This window comes from Lagenorhynchus albirostris, chromosome 9, assembly GCF_949774975.1.
Source record: "Lagenorhynchus albirostris chromosome 9, mLagAlb1.1, whole genome shotgun sequence".
Lineage (NCBI taxonomy): Eukaryota > Metazoa > Chordata > Mammalia > Artiodactyla > Delphinidae > Lagenorhynchus > Lagenorhynchus albirostris.
Genome location: NC_083103.1, coordinates 83,421,183 through 83,441,478, shown reverse-complemented (window position 1 = coordinate 83,441,478; position 20,296 = coordinate 83,421,183). Strand labels below are relative to the sequence as shown.

The window sequence follows — 20,296 nt, the reverse complement described above, 5'->3', positions numbered from 1 at the left end:
GGTACTGGAATGTTTGATGGAAATGCTTTGGCTATTTACCTTATACATTGAAATCAGGAAGCAAGTTTTTGTTTGTATTTGTCTCTATCTAAAGTACTGTTAGGGAAATGAGAACCTTTGGTTTTGTAAAATGGCTACTCACAGCTGAAGTGTCAGATTTCTGGTAGGTTGATTTTGAAATGAGGAATGATACGTATTATTTCTGGAATGCATTTAATTGGTACATTTTAAAAGCATAACGAAACAGCTTTGTCACTTGATTATCAAAGTCATAATGTAATTACAAGTAGTTGTTATAAAATTTTATAGTTTTTCCAAGGCAAATTTTTCAGGAAATTTATTTTTCTTAAAGCTGTTAATTCAACTCTAAGAAAATCAGAAAGCCTTTTTGTCCATGGACAATTTTTCCATTTGAACCTAACATGACTTCCTTAGTAGTAATAAACTGCCATTATTATGTGACTCAATTTCCACACAGCTGGAATAATTTTTGCTTATCTCCAAATACTTAAAGGAGACAATGATTTTTATTTTTCCCAATCTAGGCCTTAGATATCAATTTAGTAAGAGGCAACAACATAGAGGGAGAAAATGGGACTATGGCTCACAGCTGTTCAAATGTTATCTTAATTCTTCTTAATTTCTTCTGTTTTCCTCAACCATATCGCTTCCATTTTTACATTCATTATTGAAAACATTTCCCTCAATAAATAAAAATGGTAAAGGTATTGAAGGTCATATTTCTTCATGAACAAGTATGAAGATTCTCTATCATTTCAAGACAAAGGTTTTCTTAACACTGAAAATCACAGGAAGAAAGTAATTTATATTTTCATAGGTGTCAATTTATATGGAAGCTGCCTACTTTTTCACAATTTCAAAATAAATGTCAGTGTGGAATAAATAAAAGTTGATCAACATAGAAAGTCTTCCCTTTTGAAGTTTTAATTTTTCTGAATTTTTCATGTCCCTTCCTTTGACTGACTACCTGATTTGTTATAGTAGAAGATCCCTGAGGTGTATAACAAAGAAGTCCAAATGAGAAATAAGAACCAAAATTCAAATGTATTTGACTTACTGAAGCAAATCTTTCCAGAGAGAAAAAAGAAAGCTGTATTATTTCTACATAATTTTCTGTTAATGAATGCAAACCAATGTATGCCATGTAGACAACTTATTAAGTAGTTTGAATGTAATATTAATACACTAACATAAAAAAGAAAAGAATAAAATTTTCAGTTTTAGAGATTAAAGATTATTTAAATCTTGTTCAAGACTTGTTCAAATTATTGTAGTGCTAGGAGTATCAAAAATGAAAAACATACTCTTCCGTCTTCCTCACTATTACACCTTTAAATAAGATATTTCACTTCTTTTCCACTACGAATCATATACTCTGCTAGAAATGATTGAATTTTCCCTGTAAAAAAAATGGTTTTGGATTTGGATTTGTAAATGGTTGATCCTTCAATATAGCTATCATAAAATGATCCAACCTGTGTTTTTGTATTTAGGAACATGGTAATTTGTAATTTAGGTAATTAAATTTAGGTAATTAAATTAAATTTAGGTAATTAAAAAAAATGGTAATTTAGGAACATGGTAATTAAAACTGTCATTATAAACAGTGATCTGAATATATGCTAAAATCTAAAGACATAGAGCTAAGAAATTTGGAATACACTGTATATTGCTTTTTCAATACTGTAGACATAAAATTGATAGGAAACATTTTCAAACCCTTAAAAAAGAACCCAAAACACCATGCTATGCCAAACTGAGTTACAGAAGGGTATGCAAGGATGCAAGACAGTGCATTGGTCATCTATAGGTAAAGAGCCAGTAAAATCAAGTAGTAGTTGGTGTATTTGCCTTATTGGGAAGTAGTTTTTAGAAAACAATTTCCCTACAGATAGAAGAAATTTCTTTTCTATTTCAATCTTTAGCAGTCTGGTACCCAAGGAAAAAAATTACTATGTGAAAATAAGAGGATTTTTCCAAATTAAGATGTTTGTAGGGGCAAAAAATAGATTGTCCAAAAAGGGTGACCCTGATACTTCTTGAAAACATGTTTAAATTCAGTAAAAAAGAACAACATGTTATTTTTTAAAACTTATGTTTCTCTTAACTGATGAAACCTCTATAGATGCCAAGGTCTCAATTGTCTCAGTCATTTCTATACCCAAATTATCTATATCTAAATAGTCACCTTATTTTCTTTACCTCATGAATCCACAAACTCTTCAATCATGAAGCCATAATAATAATATACTATTTTTCACATACTTCATAAGAAAAAGAAAGGAAAAAAAAGGAAGGAAGGAAGGAAGGAAGGGAGGGAGTGAGGGAGGGAGGAAGGGAGAAAGGGAAGGAGGGAGGAAATAAGGCGGAAGGAAGAGAGGGAGGATAGAAGGGAGGAAAAGAAGGAGGGAGAGATGGAAAAGAGAAGCTGAGGATGCTGACAAACTTAAGGGACTAATTAGTTTACTGCACATAAGGCCTATACTATGCTAATACTAAATTAGATCATAAAGCAAATATTGATTAGAGACATAGTAGCAAATTTTCCCAAAAGAAAACAAATTCTGCACTGATGGGCATATATAATGCAAGATTTTTTGCCCCTTTACATCTTTTTATTCTGATTAGCATATTTCTTAATTTTCTTGTTTGTTTTAACAAAGTTCTTACATGCTGAATTTTATGACATTCTATTATGTATGAATACTGTGCTAAAAAAATCTATAATCAGTTAGTCTTACCATCTATTTTCAGCTTTCTTCTAGGTTAACAGGGTTGGCAAAGTGTGATTTTTCTGTCTCTTGTCATCTTTTTTGGTGTCTTTTTGTTTGTTTGTTTGTTACAGTCCAGCTGAATCCAGCTGAAGTATTTCATATATGCTTATAAAATGGGTTACTTCCTATAGTCAGGTATTCATTTGCATTTTAGTAGGAGAATTTTTCTTTAGACAGGAAAAAAAAGTGTTTTTAAGGATTAGAAGAAAAGGCAATGAGTACTCACTATATCAGGTCATTGAGTTACATGACAAATGAGAGAGATGGATTATATAATTGCCTGGTAACATACTTGAAGTTAATTTAAGAGATAAGGATAATAATTTTGGATACCATTCACTAATAATTATCTTTGTATAACAAGAACAAAAATAAAGAATTTTCTAAAAATTCCTGAATTACTGTAGATAATTATAAAGTTATCTAGTTTATCTAGACCTGCTTGGCTAGAATGAAATCTAACATAAGAATTAATTTCTTCTTCTTGATAATACTTTGTAGTCAAATAATAGGAAAGCAATTTATCTGAAACTTCAAGCCAAAGTTAGGCTCTGATTTTAACCTAGTAATTTATACCAATAAAATTTGGAGGGGGGATTTCCTGTTGTTGATAAACTATCTGGCCACTCCAACATGGAGTTTGCTTCACTTTAACTATGGAGAATTGAACTTTTTAAAAAAAGCTTATAAGTGGCAGGGGAATTTTAAGTGGTTATACACAAATATGTTTATACAGATCATCCCAGCCTCAGAAGAAAGCCATACTCTCTTGCCAACCTTGAAAGTTAGTGATATTGACCATAAAGGAATGCTTCTTGGGAGTCAATAAAAGTAGAATTGCTCTAGAAATTGAGGTTTCATTAAATATGGAAAGGCATAGCTTCTTTTTAGTCAGAAAATATGTAGGAATATTTATATTTATTGTTCAAAGGATATGAAGGTAAGTTTTTAGATTTTATTTAGAGAAGTTGAGATTCTTGCTTTAGATCATTTCATAGCCAAATGTGAATACAGTATACTTGTCTTTTATCCTTAACCCTTATATTATTAAAAACAGTTTTATTATTTTAAGTAAAAGAATGTTGTCAAATTTGTAAACCATGGCTCAATGCCAAAATTTGTGACTTTGCCTTATTTATGACATCTTCTACATCTTTCCTGCAACAACTGGAAAACATAGAGAAAAAAATAATTGAAATGTAATTTATAATTCTTTGTTATCTCCAGGACATAAAACCTTAAGGAATCCATCAACAAAATTATTATTCTTTTTCAGTGCTGAAGCACTTGATACTTTTAGAAAATTTTCAAAAGTCTTTAGCATTCTGAATTTCGGATATAAGTAAGTTGATTTTCAAGACAGCAAATCTTCATCCCAAATTAGTTTCCTAACTGATAACTCTGATTAAAAATTGTTCAGGTTTGTTTATTCCTTTTAAAATTTCTGTTCTAAACAAACTCTGCTAGAATTAACTAGCTACATATAAGTAAAACATCTTTGAATGATGATTAGAGACTACTTAACCACTTAATTTTAAAAGACTAGGAGTACATTTTCATCTCTCCCACAGAATACCATCAAATGCTGTGGGGTAACTCTCTCCCCAGTTCCATTTCTTTGGAACATCCCAGAATAAGATGGATAGGCCTGGAGTCATAAAGGCTTTTATCTACTCTAAAGTTGAGCACTTGTTTTGCTTGCAGCTGAAGCCCAGTTTGAGAACAATGTGAAGAAGAATATGGAATAGAGTATAGCCCCCCAAAGCCATTTTACAGATGCTAGTATACAGAATATTTCTCATTCTTTGTGATTAAATTTTCCAACTAGGGAATGATATAGTTTCTATAATGTCAGAACAAAAAAATGATGTATAAAATGAAATTGTATGCTTCTCACGGAATGTTAGCTCAGCCAGCATGCTATAAAAGGAAAAAAAAAAAGTTTTGTTTTAATATCACTTGAACACCTATAGTCTGTTCTTTTGTGCTAATTTTAGCAGGCTTTTCTGTGACATACAGAGGGGCTGGTATTTGGCCTTCTTTGTTCCTTAAGCCCAGATGTTCTCACACTTTCATTTACCTTCATCACAGTAACCAAGACTAGTTCTATCTGCCACCTTCAGAGAGTTTCTATATATAGCTTTGTGAGTTTCTAATCCCGGTTTCACTGATGTGTGCCCCTGCTGAGAGGTTGCTGCTACCTCCTAAGAAAACTGAAAATAGCTCATGAGGGATTTTTTCTCTTTTCCTTTTAAAATAAAAATGAGCAAATAAGTCATTTGGCTTTCATTAAACTATATGTGTCTATTATGAAAACTGCTTCCCTTTAGGAGTATATATACTTTCACAAAGAAAAAAGTTAAATCTCTTTGCTCAATCTCATCTAAATTTCCTGCTCATCCCACCCCCTCCATCTGTCCCTGTGTTCTGAGTCTGATGTGTAACTGCCAGGCAGCAAAATGGGAAGAATTGTCTTTAAAGAGTGCGGGGGTGTGAAGAAGAAATTTTGCACAATTTTGATTTTACCCCAACTAATACATTACTGTCCTACTTATATTTAATTACACTTAATAGCCCACAGTAAAAATTCATTTAGTAGAATCCCTTCTTTATCTCCAACTAGCCAAAAGATCACAGAGGAAGATTAAATATAAACCAATTCCTTTATTTGTAAAAATATGTATCAAAAGAATTAGAAACAAGCTACTACTTAGGCTTGCCATTTAGTTTTTCTTGTCTCTTCTGCTTTCAAATAATAAGCAATAGCACTTAAGTCTAATATTAAGAGTGGTCTGATCAGCAACTAGATGAATTAACTGAGAAAATAGATTCACTATAATTTAATGGATTCAAATTAAGTATTCTTTATTATTTATTAACAAAAGCATGCTTATTAAGGGTTAAGCATCCAATGATATACATAAAGATGACTGTCAAATGCTTTCTCAGTGGGAAAAAAACCACTTTCTCGGTGACTCAACAGCCCTGTTTGATTTTTATAGGAGAATTTTATAAATTGTGGGTAGGAGGATGTTAAGTTTTGCTGTTGGTAATAGGAAGGTAAAATACTAGCAAACCCACCCACGACTCTAATTGTGTTCAGATTCAAGATTAGAAGAGAGTTTAAACATCTAGGCAATAATAGGAACTGTAATCTTATTTAGAGGCTTAGGAATGGATTCTAAGCTTTATGATTTTGCTAAATAATAATCAGATGATTAGAAGTACCTCAGTGTATCATAAATTTACTAGTTTTTTTATTTTTTATTTTTTTTTTGCCGGTACACGGGCGTCTCACTCTTGTGGCCTCTCCCATTGCGGAGCACAGGCTCCGGACGTGCAGGCTCAGCAGCCATGGCTCACGGACCCAGCCGCTCCGCGGCACGTGGGATCTTCCCGGACCGGGGCATGAACCCGTGTCCCCTGCATTGGCAGGCGGACTCTCATCCACTGTGCCACCAGGGAAGCCCTACTAGTTAGTTTTAACTGTAATCCTAATTCATGATTCTAAATGATGGAGGAGTAATTTGATTATTAAAGGACTGATTATTATTGACTGTGCCACATTTGATTAAAATTATATTTTAAGGAAAGTAAAAATATGAATTATTCATTTCAAAACCTGCAAGCTTTAGTGGTATCATCAAAATGGCTGAGAAGGACAGGTTATTTTAAATATGACTACATAATGATTTTCAGACATTTTAAAATTATACTACAGATGAATTTCAACCAATCACATTCTGAAAGCCAAAATAGTATTGTACTTACTAAACATTTGCCATCACAGAGAACAGTGATAATAATTCTTTTTATCTTTAATCTTTCATCATCTCAGACCTTATCAAACCAACAGTAGAATTAATTAACTTGTCCCAAGATGCACCTGTATTTTTGCCAAGCCTACTCTCGGTCAGCTTATCCAACCCATACTATACTTTTGCTCATTTATCTATCCTTAAATACTCTTATTTACTATATACTACAAAGATCTGAAAATCTGGGCAACAATACATACACAATCTTTTGAGAGGAATAGAAATCATATTATGATAGGTATCAATAATTATACATCAGAAACAATCTGATCAAAATATATTAATTACTTCATAGCATGTGTGCAAATGAAGGACTTGTGAGAGAAATTAAGCATGTTATCTGCTCAGATAATTTTTATCTATCACTTGCTGCTCATTTTACTGTAGTAGAACGGTGAATATCTTTTAAAAGTCCACACTACCTATATTATTGCTTATATAAAACATGTCTCTGTTTCCCTAAGGGTTCTATGAAGTGCACAGAAGTGCAAGTTTCATATGGCATCATCATCATGGCTTAGATTATTGCTTGAAAGATTGTTATAAGATATTGCTAGGAAATAAGTTTTAGATGAGTGTACAATTCAATGAGAAAAGTACAGGGTGAGACTAAGTATGAAGTTGGTGATGTTTCAAACATAAAAATTTGGGATTAAGGCTGTCACTTTGACATTTGCTTCTCTGTCCAAACGTTCATAGTTCATATCTTGTTGGTAAGGATCAACAAATATTGTGATGTACTGCACAGCTCTGGCAGTAACTAAGAAAGTTATACTGTACCTAGTATGTCTAATAGCCCTATAGTGAGCAATATTCATCCCTCATGCTTATCAGTGTTGATTTGAAGCTTGAAGACTTATGCTCAAAAAGCAGACTATAAATTTGAAACCAAACCTAAAATTAAAACTTGTGAAAGAAATAACGTGATTAAGCCTGGAGTATTTAGCTTTTCAAAATAAGTATGAATGAAATAATATATTTCTATCTTAGTCAACTTGCATTTATTCCTAGTAATTGGGATTATTTGAATATTCTTCATTGATTCCCAAATCTGGCTGTATATTAGCATTACCTAGAGTGATTTTCTAAATACAGATTCCTAGGCCTCCACCTGCGATCTACTGAATCCAAATCTCTGAAGGTAACGTCCAGTAATTTGTGTCCCTAAGGTAGTCAGACACTGCCAAGCTTCCTAAAGTAGTCAGGTACTGCCAAGCTGATGAGTTGAACAATTGAACAGGATCATTTCTTAATAAGGATGGAATTGGCAATGAGGCACATGGCTGAAGCTATGGTCTGGTCACAACACAATAGAAATAAGACACAGGAACTTCCCTGGTGGCCCAGTGGTTAAGAATCCACCTTTCAATGCAGGGGGTGTGGGTTCAATCCCTGATCAGGGAACTAAGATCTCACATTCTGTGGGGTAACTAAGCCCACGTGCCACAACTAGAGAGAAGGCTGTGTACTGAAACTACTGAGCCCGAGCACTCTGGAGCCTGCATGCCACAACAAGAGAAGCCCGCGTGCCACAACGAAGACCTAGTGCAGCCCAAATTATAAAAAAGAAAAATAAATAAATAAAGACACAAACTTTACTTCTCTACATCCCAAGTCCTTCCAAAATGTCACTCCTTTTAATCATGTAATATCTACATTCAACACACACACACACAAACACACACATACACACACACACAGAATATTTATTACTTTGTAAAACTAAAACTATTCTACAACATAAGATTAGCTGTGATTCTTCCTGTTTATAAATGTATCAATTACTTTTTTTAACGAAAGGAAGAAGGAAGGAAAGAAGGAACAATGACTTTTATGAAAGGAAAAAGGAAGGAAAGAAGGAACAAAGGAAGGAAGGAAACAGAAAGGTGACAGGAAAATAATACTTAGGTTTCAACTGTTTGAATCAAGTGTGAGGAAGGAATTTTGCACACTATCTCAAAATGCTCTGACAAAATTTATGTTAATCTGTGTATAATATCAGTGTCTGTTCTTCATTTACCACTGTGAGGAGCCTTAAATTGAGTCCACATCTGGGGTCAGTTTATCCATTTAACAATAAAATTCTTTCAATCATGTTAACACAATTTATGTGTATGTTCAATTAGCTGGCTGTAAATTAAGTGTATTCATATCAAGAGCTATGCTTAAAGAATCATCACTCAAACTTTAATAATTAAGCCTCTGGGGCATCATGTTTTTCAGGTTATATCTAATAAGATATGCTTATAGAAGCCTCTGAAATGACATAATTTTTGTAGTTGAAGATCTATAGTTTAATAATAGAAATACCTAGGCTACAATATGGGGCTTGGTTCTCGGACTTGAGTTTCTAGGTACTGTTGGCTGAAAGACATCTGGTGCCCCCCAGAGCCTATTCAGAGCCATGTGTAACTCATTCTGAAGGAACATTTACTGAGGTTGTACTAAATGCTTGGAGGCAGATAGTATTTTGAAGAAAGCAGAGAGAAGCTACAGATGCAAGCAATGCCCTAGCACAACTGAGAATGGTTAGTTCACTTCAGCAGGGCTTTGTTACTTGGGCCTAGAGTTGTGTGGGTCTTGCAATCTGCCTGAAACAGGCATCAACAACTCTTTCTATGACCATGTTAGGTTCAATGCTACAGAGGGAATGGTGTTTGACAGAGCCAAACTTGACTTGGTGAGATGGTTTCCAGTGACAGTATAGAGTAGGAGAGGGTCTGAGCATTGGTTAAGTTGTGCTTAAAATGCATGACAAGATGTAGAAGTTTTACTCTCTGCTCTGATGATCCATAAACTTGCCCTCAGCAAGTCAGGAACCCAAGGAGCCTTCAAAAAATATATTTAATAATGGTGATAATCTTGAGCTCCCTCTTCATACCTCACAACCTCAAATACACCATTTCAACTGGTATCAATATGATTCTGTAGGAAAAATACAGCCTGGCAGTTTTCCAAATTCTCTGTGATTTTGCCTTTTGTATCTATCAATTTAATTTTGCTTTATTGCTTAACTCTTTGGAGGAATTCACCAGATTAAGACTTCCTGCGCTTGTGAATGAGATTTTGCTTTATTTGTTGTCCTATTTTCTGTCCTATGTTCTGTTTTTCCTGGAGAGGCATACAATTTTGCACTTTCACAATAAAACACTATGTTCCCCTTACTATTGTCACTGGATAAGAACAGTGTGAGACCCCGAGAGTTAATATTTGAAGCACTGAATCCACAAACCCACTATCAAGTCTCAGGCATCAGTGCCTGTCTCAGAGTCACAATAGGTTATACACAGCTCACTGGATTCCACACATAATGAAGTATTAAAAGGGAAATCAAAACTATTTGAAATATAAAAGAAGAGATGAATATCAAGGCAGATTTTAGACAGTTGGACCAAACTGTTAACTAGAAGCTGTTTCTTCTTTCCCTTCTCTACCCCCAACACTACAAAGCCAAGAGCCCCAACTATATGTGTTCTTCAGGCATTGAGTATTATTCTTTTTATTATGGCTGTTACCTATTTATTAAGGTGCACATACTGTGCAGTATATTTTGGGTACATATGGGGGTTTCTGACTTCGTTATATAACTCATTTATTTGTAAACAATGACATTCCATCAAAATGATACTGATGCCAACATGAAGCTTTGGTACTGATGGGTAGTCATAAAGTAACTTCTTCAAATCAGTTGCTGGAATGAATACTGAATCAGAGGGTCTATATGTGCCAAACTGGATCTTAAAGTATCCATTTTAGAGTGGGTTAGAGCCATTTCCTCAATTAAATAACGCTTGATTTCTAAAGGGACATCCATTTAAATTCCATTTAATCTGCCATGCTAAAATGCATGATGTATGTTAATAGTTTGTACATGAGAATACCGTATAGATATTAGTCAAATGAAATACCAACAGCCACCCATTATTACAATCAAAATTCCTAATGGAGGATACATGTATTGTACTCTATAGGACATATAAAAATGCAATGCTTTTTCACAGCCTCTAAATTCTATGACTGCAGCTAGAATGAAATGCCATTTTATACCGTATTTTGCAAATACATATAGGAATAGTGTAGCTATAATAAGTCAACTGTACTAGGTTGGCAAAATGGTAATAGATCAGACCATTGCCTCAGACTATACCTTCAAAGATACATCTAGATTATATTCTATGAAAAATGTAGTTTACATCCTGTTTGTGATATTTAATAGATCTCTGGCATATTCATTGTGACATTTGTGACAATGTAAATAGCTACTCTTCTCCAAGTAAAATCATATAAACTAAGAAAGAGCTTATTTTTCTGACAAATTGAATGTATATACAATTCTTATCCCAAACCCTATCACCAAGTACTAGATAATGAAGTGGATTGTCAAGGATGCTTTTAAAATATGCTTCCCACAGGTATTTTTAAGTATGGAGAGAATAACCATATGTTTAGAATAGTTGCTTAGACAAATCTTTACAAAAAGTAGAGAATTAGATTGGATGGAAGTCCCTTTCAGCTTTATGGTTAAAAAACACATTGTTTACGATTAAAACACATAATTTACTATATCACAATAAGCTTAACTTACTGTGCAGAATAAGCATAAATGACTTCAGTGAGTTTGGTTCTCTCCCCATGCTCCTGTGCTATAAGAAGCCCATCAGCATAGCTGAGGTATTTCCTATTCTCAGCAGGAGGATTGAAGTACTCCCAGAGCCTGTTCTTTCCACACTGACTGTAAGCCTACCCTCTATTCCCTGTGAAAGAAGTGAGTTAATCTCTCAGCCCCCTAAAGAAATTCTTTTGTGGGTAATTATTCCCATGAGAACCTTGTCCTCGGCCTCCACAGCCTCCTATAAACACCCTGGCCTTCTTGCCCACATGTGGTTAAAAACAGAAACCTAGACCCAAGGAAGGGAGGGACAGGCAAGGATTCAGGTCTAGGTCCCGTTTCCACATGCAAAGTGTTGCATTAGTGTCCTCTTAAGCCCCAGAGAGAGAAAGAGTTCAACAATTATAAAAATGATCACCATTATAACAAATAATCTGCAATCTAAAAATATTTTCTAGCTGTATACTTAGAGAACTTAAAAACACTAATTAATCCTCACAGACTACATTGGACACTAGTTAATCTGTTACTTAACTGAGTTATTTCATAACCAAATTCTAATGCAGCCAAAATCCCTAACCAGAAAAAGTATATTGTATTCAGTAGACATAAGCTACAAATGAGTGTACCTATCGGAGTAAGAAAATGGCCACCACAAGGTTTCAAGGAAACAAATGTTTCCAACTCATTAACCTCAAGAGAAACTTAGATTCTATATCTGATCCAAAATAAGAAACCCTGGACACACTGTGCTCCTAATTTCAGGGTGAGTCTGTAATAATATTTTCATGCATTGTTACTTAATGGGAACAGGTTTTCATTTAGCAGAACAAGCAATGGAAGCCTATCTGTAACTTTGGTGATTACTAGGTCTGAAGGTTAGACATACTTCAGTGTTAATGAAGGTGATTCACTGAATTTAAAAGCCACATCAAATAAACTGCAGAAGAACATTAAAAAAAATCTCATATCCATAAAGTACAGTTTTTTTCCTTGTTTTTATTATGAAAGAATAAACAATGTTCTTGGCAAAATATCCTACACCTTTTTCTCACTAATGCAAGTATCTAGTGATTTGCTCCCATGAGGGGCAGTTAGTCCTTAGGAAGCATCCGTTGAAGAAGGTGACAGGGGCAGGGGGGTGGACTTACATGTCATTTAGTAGGATGTTGTTTATTAGAATTTAGCACATTGTAAAAACTACCTATATTTAGAAGTGCTAAGTTGAAAGGGTGCAATGTAGCAAATCATTTTATTTTCACTGATATTTCTTAGAAGATAGCAAAAAGACCTTTCGTTAATCTTGGTTACAGATACATACATTTGCTATTAAGAGATGCCATTTGCTCTGGATTCTATGCTACATTAATCAAATCTAAAAGCTATATTTACTAAGCAGATATACTATGCTTTCTCAGCATCTGAAATCCTAGGTTATGTGTATTTTCAATCTAAGCACTTATCTCTCTAAATAAGTGAAACTATATTCAATTAATATGTTGGAATTACATAATATACCAACTATACAGTAGCAGATTGTGAAAATCTAATAATGCTGTGTGAAATTATCTAGAAGAGATATGTATAAAAATAGGTAATATCCCTAAAATATTTTGCCAAGTTACAGTTTTTCCTGCTGGGAAGTTTACCACACTGCCATGATATATGTATGAAATGTCTGTTCAGAAAAACAAAATTAGAAAATATTCCTTTCATACCCACTCACTAAATGTAGGAATATTTAATCAAAACTGGATCTCAAAAGTGATACAAATATATAGAGAAAGATAGCTGTATGTGTGACAAACAAGAAAACATGGAATCTATTTATTGGTTAGTTTTGAAAGGGGCCTCACACTTTTAATTAATTAGAATACATATATATATTATACATAATATATATATGACCAAAAACACTCATAAGAATGAATACATCTTATTTCCCCTTTGCCCTCCAGTTTTTTATTGACAGTCATCACCCTCCTTTTTCTAGAATTATTGCCTGACATAACAGAAATTCCACTGCTTTTTCTCCACAAAGCAGTGAAAGATAAACAATCTTTCCATTCTCCTGTCATGATCCATGTTCTGGGCTTGTGCTTTTTGGAGGAGTCTTTGATCTGTAGCAGGTCTCAGAGGCTTGTCTCCCGGAGGAACATTGTGCCAATGTTGTAGGAAACTTTTTTTATTCTCGATGAAGAAAGAGAAGGCTTTGGCTGCTTAGGACCAGTTCTTACCTCCAGGAAGTAGCAGACCCCAGAGATTTCCTTTGGAAAGTTGTCTGGAAGCTCTTCACGGGACCGAGGAATGAATGTGAAACTTTCTTCTCGTTTTAATAATCTAAGAAGAAAATATATAATGTGAATCATATGGGCAGGTGAGATGAGAAAAAAATGGACACAAATTTTAAAGACTCAGGAAGCCTATCAATGACTGAGCTCATATTAAATGCCTTCATTCTTTGTAGAGATGTGGCCTTCATTACATTCCAAATACTAGGAAATATTATTTCTCAGGAGAAAATACCTTCACGCTATAATAATAATTTTAAAAAAGCAAAGTTGTTCTTGGTGCTACTGGAAAATATTTGTTCAAAGTTGATTTTTTTTCCTAAACAAAAGGCTAAAGGAACTGCATAAAACAAGTTTTTATTCAAACATGCAGGATTTACTCTTTCTGTTTTAAAAATCTGCCTAATTCTGGAGCACTCCTTTAATGTTTTGTAGACTCTCAATAAGATTTAAATCCTATGTGTCATACACATAAATCAAGTTTTTAGCTTTGTAGAACAACAGTCATAATTCCATGTTTCTGTGATATCTGGTTACTGATTTCTAACAATACATATTTTCTAAACTCACATTTAGAAAATATTTGTTTGTCATTTGTCAAACAGCTTGACTCTTCCCATCCAGTCATAGTTTCTAAACTCACATTTAGAAAGTATTTGTTTGTCATTTATTTGTCAAACAGCTTGACTCTTCACTTCCAGTCATAGTTAAAGACAATTTTCTAGTACACTAATACTGGAGATTTATGCTTGTCCAGTTCCATGAAATGTTCAGTTTGATAGTCGTATCTAAAAAAGTGGTCCAGCAATTCAATTTAATTCAACAACTTTTATGGGCTGCTTCTTATTGCCCTAGAAAAATCTCCTAGATTCTGTTGTGAATATAATAAGTAGAACACAACAAGCTTAAAGTTTTTTCAAAAGAGATAGACACAGAGAATAAAAGAAAAAGAAAATAAAAACTGAATAAGCAAACAAAAGCCACAGTAATATAAAAGTAATATAAAACAATAGGCTAGATGCCATAAGAAAGGTGAATCCAAAAAGGTGTTGAAGTCCAGAGAGGGAAAGAGTTTACAGTGGGATGACCACTAAACCTTCATGGATGAGATGGTACTTAAAGATGGGCAGAATTTCAACAAGTGAATATGGAGAACAACATAATCAAAGGTTTAGATACAAGGAAATTATGATCAGGATCAACATGTTTCCAACTATTGGATACCATTATAGAATGAGGTAAGAGTGAGAGTTAAGGCTGAAGCAGTAGGTTAAGACAAACTTTTGAAGTCCAAAACTAAACGTTTAGACTTTATTTGGAAGGCACAGTGGAGCCAAACATCACTTTTTCCCTAAAAACCATTCATTTTCCTAAGACAGGTAAATGTTAATAGCAAGTCCAAGTTATTCAGGATAAGAGATGGGTTGGGGGTGAAAGGAACCATTATGACAGAGAAAAGGCAAAGTCAAAAAGTCAGTGAGTGCAAGAATAAACAATGTTTGAAAAATGTAAGATCATTGCACAAGCAATGATAATCATCTTTACACTAAAGAGAAAAAAAGAATCATTCCTTGTCAAAAGTTCTTAATGGATAAAAATATTATCTGAAAATAAGTTGGTAGTACTAAGAATTCTTATAATGTGAGCAATCTATATTTACCCTTATGAATGACTGTTGTAGTATTTTGCGTCATAAAAGATTTTATTCTTACTTGCTCAGTTTATTTATTTAATTTAATTTTTATTTTATATTGGGGTATAGTTGATTTACAATGTTGTGTTAGTTTCAGGTATACAGCAAAGTAGTTCAGTTGTACATATACATATATCCATTCTTTTTCAGATTCTTTTCCCCATACTGGTTATTATAGAATATTGAGTAGTTCCTTGTGCTATATAGTAGGTCCTCGCTGATTATCTATTTTATGTATAGTAGTGTATATATGTTAATCTCAAACTCCTAATTTATCCCTGTGCCCCATCTTTCTCCTTTGGTAACCAGAAGTTTGTTTTAGAAGTCTGTGAGTCTGTTTCTGTTTTGTAGATAAGTTCATTTGTATCATATTTTTAGAGTCCACATATAAGTGATATCATATGATGTTTCTTTCTCTGACTGACTTCACTTAGCATGATAATCTCTAGGTCCATCCATGTTGCTGCAAATGGTATTATTTCATTCTTTTTTTATGGATATTCTATTTTATATATGTACCATATCTTCTTTATCCATTCCTCTGTTGATGGACATTAGGTTGCTTCCATGTCTTGACTATTGTAAATAGTGCTTCAATGAACATTGGGGTGCATGTATCTTTTTGAACTAAGGTTTTCTCCAGATATACGCCCAGGAGTGGGACTGTTGGATTATATGGTAGTTCTAGTTTTAGTGGTTTAAGGAACCTCCATACTGTTCTCCACAGTGGTTGTACCAATTTACATTCCCACCAACAGTGACTGAGGGTTCCGTTTTCTCCACATTCTTTTTTTTTGTTTGTTTTGTTTTGTTTTTTTTTCGGTATGCAGGCCTCTCACTGCTGTGACTTCTCCCGTTGTGGAGCACAGGCTCCGGACACGCAGGCTCAGCGGCCATGGCTCACGGTTCCAGCCACTCCACGGCATGTGGGATCTTCCCGGACCGGGGCACGAACCCGTGTCCCTTGCATCGGTAGGCGGACTCTCAACCACTGCACCACCAGGGAAGCCCTTCTCCACATTCTTGCAAGTACTTATTATTTGTTGACATTTGGATAATAGCCACTATGACAGGTGAGAGGTGATATCTCATTGTGGTTTTTCCTTTTTAAAAACTTCCAATTGACCATTCCTTTAAAAATATTACACAGTGATTATATTAACTTGGGATATAGGTAAATGAGTCTCATTCTAACATTTCAAAATTCTTTCAATTAACTTATCTCATTTATCCACATAATGTAACTCCATGCAAAGTCTAAACATGCTCTTCTCTGACAAATTTATGGAGGGTAAAATTGAGTCCAGAGTAAGATAGAGTGCTTTGCTAGTGGGAGCAGTAAGACAGTGTTGGCACTGAAAGTAGAGTCCAGACCTGTTAACTCCTAGTCAAACTTAGCACTACAATAAATAATAAAGCTACACTAAAATAGTTTTTATTTCTTCCAGTGTTATTGACATACAATTGACATACAGCACTGTATAAGTTTAAGGTGAACAGTATAGTGGTTGGACTTACACCATGAAATAATTACCACAATAAGTTTAATGAACATCTCATATAAATACAAAGTTAAAGAAACAGAAAAGGTTTTTTTCTTGTGACGAGAACTCTTAGGGTTTACTCTCCTAACAACTTTCATATATAACATACAGCAGTGCTAATTATATTTTTCATGTTGTACATTACATTCCCAGTACTTATTTACTTTATAACTATTAGTTTGTACCTTTTGACTACATCCGTCTAATTCCTGCTTTCCCCACTCCTCTCTGGTAAAACCACAAATCTGATCTCTTTTACTGTGTTTGTTCACTTTTGAGGTATATTTGACCTACAACACTATGTTAGCTCCTGTCATACCCAGTAGTGATTTGATATTGCTATACATTTCAAAATAATCACCATGATAAGCATAGTTACCATATGTCATCATACAAAGATATTACATAATTATTGACAATATTGCCCACCCACACTGTACATTTCATAATCATAATTCATTTATTCTGTAACTAGAAGTTTGTACATCTTAATCTCCTTCAAATATTTCTCCTCCCCCCAACAAACTCCTCTCTGGCAACCACCTGTTTGTTCACAGTATACATAATGCTGGTTTTGTTTTGTTATATTCAGTCATTTGTTTTGCTTTTTAGCTTCCACATAAAAGTGAAATCATACAGTATCTGTCTTTCTCTCTCTGACATTTCATATAGCATGATACCTTCTAGGTCCATCCATGTTGTCCCAAATGGCAGATTTCATTCTTTTTATGGCTGAGTAATATTCCATTGTATGCATATGCCATATCTTCTTTATCCATTCATTCATTGATGGGCACTGAGGTTGCTTCCATATTTTGGCTATTGTAATAAAACTGCAGTGAACATAGAGGTGCATGAATCTTTTCTTATTAGTGTTTTTGTTTTCTTCAGATAAACATCCAGGAGTGGAATTTCTGGGTCATTTGATAGTTCTATTTTTAATTTTTTGAGGAATTTTCATACTGTTTTCCATAATGGCTGCACCAATTTACATTCTCTCCAACAGTGATTTAGGGTTCCATTTTCTCCACATTCTTGGAAGCACTTTGTTATTTGTTGATATTTAGATAATAGCCATTCTGACAGGTGTGAGGTGATATCTCACTGTGATTTTTATTTGCATTTCCCTGATGATTAGCATCTTTTCCTTTGCCTGGTGGCCATATGTATGTCTTCTTTAAAAGTGTCTACCTAGGTCCTCTCCCAGATTTTAAATTGTGTTTTTGTTTTGTTGATGTTGAATTGTAAGTGTTCTTTGTATATTTTGGATATTAACCCTTTTTGGATAAATGGTTTGCAAATATCTTCTCCCATTCAGTAGAGAGCTTTTTTATTTTGTTGATAGTTTCCTTTGTTGTGCAAAACTTTTTAGTTTGATGTAGTCCCATTTGTTTATTTTTGCTTTTGTTTCCCTTGCCTAAGGACACATGTCCAAAAACATATTGCTAAAACCAATGACAAAAAGCATATTAGCTAAGTCTTCTTCTAAAAGTTTTACAATTTCAGGTCTTATATTTAAGTCTTTAATCCATTTTGATTTTACTTTTCATATGGTGTGAAAAATTAGTCCAATTTGATTCTTCTGTCCAGTTTACCCAACACCATTTATCTTTTCCACATTGTATTTTCATTCTTCTTTTTTGTAGATTAATAGACCATATGACTGTGGGCTTAATTCTGGGCTCTTTATTCTGTTCCATTGACCTTTGTGTCTGTTTTCTGCCAGTACCATACTGTTTTGAATTACTGTAGCTTTGTAGTATGGTTTAAAATCAGGGAGCCTGATACCTCCAGCTTTGTTCTTTTTTCTCAAAGTTATTTTGGCTATTCTGGGTCTTTTGTATTTCCATACAAATTTTAGAATTATTTGTTCTAGTTCTGTGAAAAATGTCATTGGTATTTTGATAGAAATTACATTGAATCTGCAGACTGACTGAGTACCATTGTCATTTAACAATATCAGTTCTTCCAACCCATAAGCATTATATATTTTTCCATCTGTGTCATCTTCAATTTCTATTCTCAGTGTCATAGTTTTCTGAATATGGGTCTTTTTCCTCCTTAGTTAGATTTATTCTTAGGTATTTTATTCTTTTTGATACAACTGTAAATGGGATTGTTTTATTAATTTCTCTTTCTGACAGTTTGTTTTTAGTGTATAGAAATGCAACTGATTTCTGTATATTAATTTTGTGTCTTGCAATATTAACAAATTCATTGATAAGTTCTAGTAGTTTTCTTTTGTGGCATCTTTAGGATTTTCTATGTATAGTATCTTGTCATTTGCAAAGAGCGACAATTTTTCTTATTTTTTTCCAGCTTGGATTCTTTAAAAACTTTTTTGTGTGTGTCTGATTTCTGTGGCTAGGACTTCCAATACTTTACTGTATAAAAGTGGTGAGAGTGGGCATACTTGTCTTGTTCAGGAAGAAAGGTTTTCAGTTTTTCATTATTGAATATGATGTTGGCTTGGATTTGTCATATAAGACCTTTATTATGTTGAGGTATGTCCCCTCTATACCTACTTTGTTCAGAACTTTTAATCACAAATCTGTGTTGAATTTTGTCAAGAGCTTTTTCTGCATCTACTGAAAAGATCATACAATTTTTATTCTTCAGTTTGTTAATGTGATTTGTCACATAGTTTGATTTGCAAATATTGAACCATTCCTGATTCCCTGAGATATATCCCACTTGATCATGGTATATGATCCTTTCAAGGTATTGTTGACTTCAGTTTGCTAATATTTTGTTGAGGATTTTTACATCCATGTTCATCATTGATACTGGCCTATAATTTTCTCTTTTTTGTGATGTCTTTGTTTAGTTTTGGTAACAGGGTGATGCTGGCCTCATAGAATGAGTTCAGAAGTGTTCCTTGCTCTTCAACTTTTTGGTAATAGTTTGAGAAGATTAGGTGTTGATGCTTCTTTAAATATTTGGTAGAATTCAACTCTGAGTCCATCTGGTTCTGCACTTTTATTTGTTGGGAGTTTTAAAATTACTGATTCAACTTCATTACTGGTAATTGTTCTGTTCATATTTTCTATTTCTTCTTGGTTCAGTCTTGGAAAATTATACATTTCTAGGAATTTGTCCATTTTTTCTAGGTTGTCCATTTAATTGATGTATAATTGTTTGCAGTAATATCTTATGATCCTTTGTAATTCTGTGGTGTTGGTTGTAACTTTTTTACATTTCAGATTTCATTGATTTGGGCTATTTTTTTAGTTTGGCTAAATGTTTATCAATGTTGTTTACCTTATCAAAAGTTCATCTCATTTTCACTGATCTATTGTTTTTTTAAAAATTCTCTATTTCCTTTATTTTTGCTCCGATCTATATGATTTCCTTCCTTCTACTAATTTTGGGTTTTATTTGTACTTCTTTTTCTAGTTCCTTCTGGTGTGAGATTAGATTATTTATTTGAGATATTTCTTGTTCCCTGTGGTAGGCTTGTATTGCTATAAAATTCTCTTTAAGAACTGCTTTTTGCCCCATCCCATAGATTTTGAACTGTTATGTTTCCATTTTCATTTGTCTCAA

General features: G+C 33.7%; 1 protein-coding gene across 2 annotated transcripts in view; it reads right to left on the bottom strand.

Moving 5' to 3' along the window:
- Nucleotides 1–13,078: 13,078 nt before the first annotated feature.
- Nucleotides 13,079–20,296, bottom strand: part of GUCY1A2 (guanylate cyclase 1 soluble subunit alpha 2) — a 426,619-nt gene continuing 419,401 nt past the window's right edge. For both annotated transcript variants that reach the window (XM_060157938.1, XM_060157939.1), the window contains one exon: nucleotides 13,079–13,562. In XM_060157938.1, the coding sequence (XP_060013921.1) occupies nucleotides 13,355–13,562 (208 nt within the window). In that variant the 3' untranslated portion in view covers nucleotides 13,079–13,354. The remainder of the gene's footprint in view (nucleotides 13,563–20,296) is intronic.